The 7359-nt window shown below is 41.7% G+C and overlaps 2 protein-coding genes across 2 annotated transcripts; both read left to right on the top strand.

Moving 5' to 3' along the window:
- Positions 1 to 24: 24 nt before the first annotated feature.
- LOC132558055 (uncharacterized) lies at positions 25 to 1320 on the top strand. Its single transcript, XM_060222579.1, has one exon. It carries the CDS (start codon positions 25 to 27, stop codon positions 1318 to 1320), a length of 1296 nt encoding a protein of 431 aa, XP_060078562.1.
- Positions 1321 to 2737: 1417 nt separating this feature from the next.
- On the top strand, positions 2738 to 3991 carry LOC132558058 (uncharacterized). Its single transcript, XM_060222582.1, has one exon. It carries the CDS (start codon positions 2738 to 2740, stop codon positions 3989 to 3991), a length of 1254 nt encoding a protein of 417 aa, XP_060078565.1.
- Positions 3992 to 7359: the final 3368 nt, after the last annotated feature.

A 7359-nucleotide genomic window follows, 5' to 3' on the forward strand; every position in this document is an offset into this window, starting at 1 on the left:
CTCTTGCTAATAAAAAAATAAAATATGATGAACATTCTAAATTTTACTGAGGCTCCCATGAAGGATGAGAGCATCGAAGAATACGAACACCATGAGTATGATCCGATTACCGATACGAATCTCAATAACCCAGGTGAGCTCAGGATCAATATTGAAGCACAAGATCTGTTTACTCACCCAAGCGAGAGCTATCTGATCATCGAAGGGCGTCTGACAAAAACTGACGGGACCGCTTACGCAAACGATGATAACGTTACACTGACGAATAATGCTCTCATGTATCTTTTCAGCAACATCAAGTACCAGCTTTCAGGACAGGAGATTGAATCTCTCTTTCATCCAGGACAGGGTACAACGATGCTTGGTCTGTTGAAATATCCAGATGACTTCTCCAAGTCGCAGGGTTTGAATCAATTGTGGTACAAGGACACATCAGCTGCAGCATCTGCAGCTGCAGCAGCAGGCAATGCCGGATTTAGCGTTCGCCAATCCTATATAATCAAATCTCCTGATCCAAAGGGCACATTTAGTTTCAGAGTACCACTCAAGCACATCTTTGGATTTTGCGAAGACTATGACAAAATTGTGTATGGTATGAAACAAACCCTGACTCTGGTGCGGAAAACGGACAACGATGCGATCTTCAGGAATGCAAATGTTGATGATGGGAAAATTACCCTCGAAAAGGTGTCGTGGTTTATGCCTCATGTACTACCCGCAGATGCTGACAAATTTCAGCTTTACAAGACACTCGATTCAAATGCGCTTCTACCCGTAATGTACAGGATCAGGGAATGTGATTCCACCTCCGTACCACAGTCAACTAGCTTCACCTGGAGACTATCTGTCAAATCAGCGCCTGAAAGACCGCGCCATATCATTGTCGGTTTCCAAACTGACAAAGACGGTGACCAAGAGCAGAATCCTTCCATCTTTGACAACGTCAATGTGAGGAATATATTTGTCATGCTAAACTCGGCTAGATACCCCGCAGTTGACTACAACCTCTCCTTTCCCAAACAGCAATTCAGTCGGGCGTACGGTGATGCAGCAGCCTTCAGGTCCAAGTTTTACAACATGTACGAGTTGGTGTCAAACCCCAACATCACCCCCGCCGATTACAAGACTCTTTTCCCACTGTTTGTGCTCGACGTCAGCAAGCAGAGTGAGCGACTGAAGACCGCAGTCACTGACATCCACATAAAAATGCAGTTTAATGCCAACGTGCCAGCGGGTACCGAAGCATTTGCTGTTGTGATTAGTGACAAGATGATAAACTTCAAGACCGATGGGAAGAAGGTAAACGTTGTATATAGCTAGATTTCTACATTTCTTGAAAATGACTTTAAGAAAATAAAAATCTATAATAAAAAAACAATGTTGAAACTGTCTAAATTGAAAACAATTCTTCGTGAGAATAAAATCAAAGGTTATTCTCATTGCGGCAAGAAGCGGCTGATCGAGCTGTTGAAAGGAAAGGAATTAATACCAGAGGAACCACCCAAACCAGTGAAGACAAAGAAAGAGGTAGATCCAATGGCAGTTAGAAATAACCCCAAACCTGTTGTGTTGAGGGATGTTAATACTGGAGAGGAGATTACATTTCCATCCATTTATAAGGCATCTCAATTCATAGACAAATCCTCGAGGATAATAACCTTTTGGGATGGAAGGGTGTGGAAAAACAAGTATGAGATTAAAGTGGGTGACCCCATAGGAATTAGCAAGATGTAAGCAAAAAAGATGTTGCATGTGGGTTAACATATACAACATTCATGAAAAAATAATTTTTTTTTTGAAAATGACTTATAGAAAAAAAAATCTATATATAATAAAAACAATGAGTCTTTTCAGAAGAATTAGTAATGCGGCTATGAATGCTGCAACAAACATTGCTAGAGGAGCAAGACGACTGGCATCGGCTTTCATCCCACAGAGGAATCCTCCAGATCAAAATTTCTTAGATGCAGATGTACCTAGCATCAATGTGCCGACTCTTCAACCTGTCCTTATCCCTACAACCAGGGACAAGGTTAAACAAAAAGTAAATAAATCGATCAAAGCTGCTGTAGATTGGGTTGAATGGCTGCATGATGCAGACAGAGAAGTTGTTAAGAAGGCCCCATCGAAATTAAAAGCCTTGAAGGAAAAAGTAGATGCTTTATTCAGAAAGCAGCAGATGTTTGAAATCAGAGAGACAAGATCTGCTCTGAGGAAATTTACGACTCAATATACCATAGATGGCAGAGAGGGGTTTGATGCTCAATCGTTTCTCAACACAGCCCGACAAAATGTAGTTAACCTCTTGAGAGGAATCCGAGGCACTAAGGTAAAGCTAATTCTTAGATGTAACATGGAAAAAGTGAACCTTGTTAGTGCCTCGGAAACAATCGTAGAGCCTGCAGCCTTTCACTCTAATGTCGAGATTAACCTCGAGGGAACAGATGCAGATGAGCTGTATGATGCAGTGGTAGATAGAGTCATGGAGGCCATGGCGACATTCCAGTTACGAGGCAGCAACTGGACATTTAAATCTATCATTGCCATTGAAATTCATACAGTTGCTTATGAACCGTTGAGGGGGAGCTCTTACATCCCTACTCCGGAGGCCCTTGCACATCCTAAGAAGGGAGTGATCAATGTCAAAAATGATGACAACAGATGCTTCCTCTGAGCACTGGCTCGAGCATTACATCCCGTAGAACGTGATGCTTGCCGCATAACTAAGATGCTCAGAATGCAAGCAGAAAAACTCAACATGGATGGTATTGATTACCCAGTTAGTCTTAAGACAATAGATCATGTCGAGAAGCAAAACCCAGACATATCTATTAATGTCTTTGGCTATGAAACTAGTGTTTACCCCCTCCGAATAAGCAAACACGTTGATAGGGTAACAATAAACCTTTTATTGATCTCTGATGGGGAAAAGCAGCATTACTGCGTCATCAAAGACATGAGCCGTTTGTTGTCCAGCCAAACCGGAAACCACCAACACAAAAATTATTACTGTCTCAGATGTTTGAACCCCTTCTACTCACAGGAATCGTTGAATGAGCACATGGAATACTGTTATTCAAACGAGGCCGTCAAGATAGAGATGCCAGAAGAGGGCTCGACCATTTCGTTTGGGCACATACACAAGTCCATGAGAGTGCCGTTCACAGTGTATACTGACTTTGAATCTTTCATCAAACCCGTAGATACGTGTGAACCGTGTCCGGGAAAGAGCTACACGAAGAAATACCAGAAACACAACAGCACTACATCAAATGCTTTGATGATGGTGTCTTCTCTAAAGATCCGGTTACCTTTGTCCCAAATATTCGTAGAAATGTTGGAGAAAGACATCAAAGAAATTGGCAAAATTCCGGCGAAACCAATGATTTTTGGGGAAAATGACCGCAAACAATTCCAAAAGGCGACAAAGTGCTGGATCTACCAAGGTGAGTTCAGTAAGGATGACAAGAAGGTGAGAGATCACTGTCACTTTACTGGGAAATACCGAGGTGCAGCTCACAATAGTTGTAACTTGCAGTACAAGAAGCAGAAGTTCACTCCCGTGGTGTTCCACAATCTGAGCGGCTATGACAGTCATCTGTTCGTCAAGAACCTCGGTAAAACTGAGGGGAACATCAACTGCATCCCGAACAACGAGGAAAAGTACATCAGCTTCACCAAGGAGGTTGTTGTCGGTTCTTATACTGGCAAGGACGGGAAAGAGAAGGATGTTAAGCACCAACTCAGATTCATCGACAGCTTCAAGTTCATGGCCGCTAGCCTGGATAAGCTGTCCGGTAATCTGGATCAGGACTGCTTCACCAACACTTCGAAGTACTATAACGGAAAACAACTAGACTTACTAATGAGAAAGGGTGTCTACCCATATGAATATATGGATTCACTCAAAAGACTAGATGAAACAGCCCTTCCACGAAAAGTTGCGTTCTACTCCAGACTCAGTGGAGAAGAGATTAGTGACGATGACTGAATGAGCATGAACTGCACCAGTCGGACGTGTTGCTCTTGGCAAGTGAAGTTGGACGTCTGCTGGTATTATTGGACTAGCATGGGACGCTGCCTTGAAAATCACCGAAGTGAAGTTGGAGCTGTTATCAGATCCAGACATGTTGCTCATGGTGGAGAAAGGTATCAGAGGCGGGATATCGATGATCAGCAACAGATATGGCAAAGCAAACAACCCATACATGGGTGAAACATTCAACCCCCATGATCCTGCGAAGTATATTGCCTATTTGGATGCCAACAATCTCTATGGTTGGGCCATGAGCAAACCGCTCCCTACACACGGATTCGGGTGGATGACAGACAGTGAACTGGACTCTTGGAAGAACCACAGCTGTATACTGGAGGTTGACCTTGAATATACAAAGGATCTGCATGATATCCACAATGACTATCCGCTCGCTCCAGAAAGTCTCAAAGTCCATAATGTGGAAAAGCTTATTCCCAATCTCAATGACAAAACTAACTATGTCATTCACTACGAGAACCTCAAACTATACGAGGGCTTGGGAATGAAGATTACAAAGATCCACAGGGGCATCAGGTTCGAGGAAAGTGCATGGTTGAAGCAATACATCGACCTGAACACCAATCTCCGAGCAGAGGCAAACAATGAGTTTGAAAATGACTTTTTCAAGCTCATGAACAAGCTCGGAAAGACTATGGAGAACATTAGGAGCCGAGTGGATATCCGACTAGTCAACGACGAGACAAAAGCGAAGAAGTTGGCAGCAAAACCCAATTTTAAACATTGCACCACCTTCGACGAGAACCTGGTTGCCGTACATACGAAAAAGACGAAACTGAAGTTCAACAAGCCCGTTTATCTCGGGATGTGCATCCTCGATCTGAGCAAGACGTTGATGTACGACTTCCATTACAACTACATGAAGACAAAGTACGGAGAAAAGGCAAAACTCCTGTTTACCGATACCGATTCCTTGGCATACGAAATCCAGACGGAAGACTTTTACAAGGACATCTCTGGTGACGTGGCAGCCAAGTTTGACACCAGCAACTTCCCAAAGGATCACCCATCGGGCATCGAAGTCGGTCGTAACAAGAAAGTGGTGGGGATGTTCAAGGACGACGCAGGAGGTAAGATCATCCGAGAATTCGTGGGGTCGAGAGCTAAGTTGTACAGTTACAAGTTGCTTGAGGGATATGAGGAGAAGAAGTGTAAGGGGGTGAAAAGGTCCGTTGTCAAAAAGAGTATTTCGTTTGAGGATTACAAGAAATGTTTCTTTACGGGTGAGGATCAGTTGAGAAAGATGAACGTCATCAGGAGCCACTGTCATGATGTGTACACCGAAGAAATTAACAAAACAGCTCTTTCGGCAAATGACGACAAGCGAATTATCCTCCAGGATGGGATGCGCACACTAGCCCACGGACACTTTAAACTTTGATAGATATATATAAAAATGAACATTTCAGTGGGAAAAGTCGTTCTGCCATATAAACCGCTAAGTAATATCGAGTTAACGAGGGCTGCAGATGAATTGAAAATACCAAACTTTAGAGGAGTATTTCTGCGCGATACACTTCCGAAGAGACCAAAGAGAAATGAATGTGGGATTCTGAATTTAGATTCTAGTGACGGAGGAGGAACGCACTGGACCGCCTGTTACAAACAAGGAAAAAATAAATACTATTTCGATAGCTATGGCATACAACCTCCGAATGAGTTGATATCCTATTTGAAGCGAGGGATCTTGTACAATACAGAGCAGGTTCAGCCAGCCGATCAGGTATTTTGTGGTCATTTGTGTTTATACGTTCTAAAAGAGATGAGCGCGGGGAGAGAGCTTCAAGAGATCATAAACGGATTGTATTGATTTATAAAAAATATATATATTAAAAAAACATGCCTATTCACAAATTTGGATATATGACGTCATAGTATAACATCCCACCACCAGAACCCGGTGTGTCTCTGTCGTACGTCAATAAGAATTTCCAAAGAAAAGCTGATGTGACTAAATTAGAGATGGATATCCAGGATCTAAGAGTCAAGTATTCTCAGCTATTAATGAATACACAAAAATTACAAAGAAAAATGAATAAAAAATATATAACTATCTGGGCTGAAGAAAAAGGTGGACTGGTGAAAGGGAAGTACGAATACTCGTTCGGTGATGGTGCAACAGGTGAAAACGCTGGCTATACCGTGCTAGCACCATCTAAAGTTTTGAAAATAGGTATGTCGGTTACAACACCAGAATCCACTCCCGAAGAGGCCGGTGTAGTCCTCGTGGTTAATGGTAGTAAAACTCAATGTAAAATTTTAAAGCCACAAGGAGAATTTAATCACGTTTCGGATGTGAGAGGAATCAGTTTAAATGTAGGTGATGTGCTCAACTTTGTAACCAACGTAACAACAACAAAAATTACCGGAGCTATTATTTCACTTCTATATATAGGAGATGTCCATTAGACGGATAGGAACAATTACTAAGAATATATAGGGAATGTCCACTAGACGGATAGAAACAATAACTAAGGATATATAGGGGATGTCCATTAGGCGGATAGGAACAATTACTAAAAAATATATAGGGGATGTCCATTCGACGGATAAGAACAATTACTAAGGATATATAGGGGATGTCCTATATATCCTTAGTAACTGTTCCTATCCGCCTAATGGACATCCCCTATATATCTTTATTTATTGTTTCTATCCGTCTAACAGACATACCCTATATATCTTTATTTATTGTTCCTATCCGTCTAATGGACATCCCCTATATATCCTTAGTTATTGTTTCTATCCGCCTAATGGACATCCCCTATATATCCTTAGTAATTGTTCCTATCCGCCTAATGGACATCTCCTATATATTCTTAGGTATTGTTCCTATCCGCCTAATGGACATCCTCTATATATCCTTAGGTATTGTTGCTATCCATCTAATTGACATCCCCTATATATACTTAGTTACTGTTCCTATCCGTGTAATGGACATCCCCTATATATCTTTAGTTATTGTTTCTATTCGTCTAATTGACATCCCCTATATATTCTTAGTTATTGTTCCTATCCGCCTAATGGACATCCCCTATATATTCTTAGTAATTGTTCCTATCCGCCTAATGGACATCCCCTATATATCCTTAGTAATTGTTCCTATCCGTCTAATGGACATCCCCTATATATCCTTAGTAATTGTTCCTATCCGCCTAATGGACATCCCCTATATATTCTTAGTTATTGTTCCTATCCGTCTAATGGACATCCCCTATATATCCTTAGTAATTGTTCCTATCCGCCTAATGGACATCCCGTATATATCTTAAGTTATTGTCTCTATCCGCCTAATGGACATCCCC

Source organism: Ylistrum balloti, unplaced genomic scaffold, assembly GCF_031769215.1.
Source record: "Ylistrum balloti isolate Yb309-2 unplaced genomic scaffold, AGI_CSIRO_Ybal_v1 Utg370752, whole genome shotgun sequence".
In the NCBI taxonomy this organism is placed as follows: domain Eukaryota; kingdom Metazoa; phylum Mollusca; class Bivalvia; order Pectinida; family Pectinidae; genus Ylistrum; species Ylistrum balloti.

What these genes read in the sequence shown, in the direction of transcription:
- LOC132558058 (XM_060222582.1), top strand. Translation starts at nt 2,738, where the DNA reads ATGCAAGCAGAAAAACTCAACATGGATGGTATTGATTACCCAGTTAGT.
- LOC132558055 (XM_060222579.1), top strand. Translation starts at nt 25, where the DNA reads ATGATGAACATTCTAAATTTTACTGAGGCTCCCATGAAGGATGAGAGC.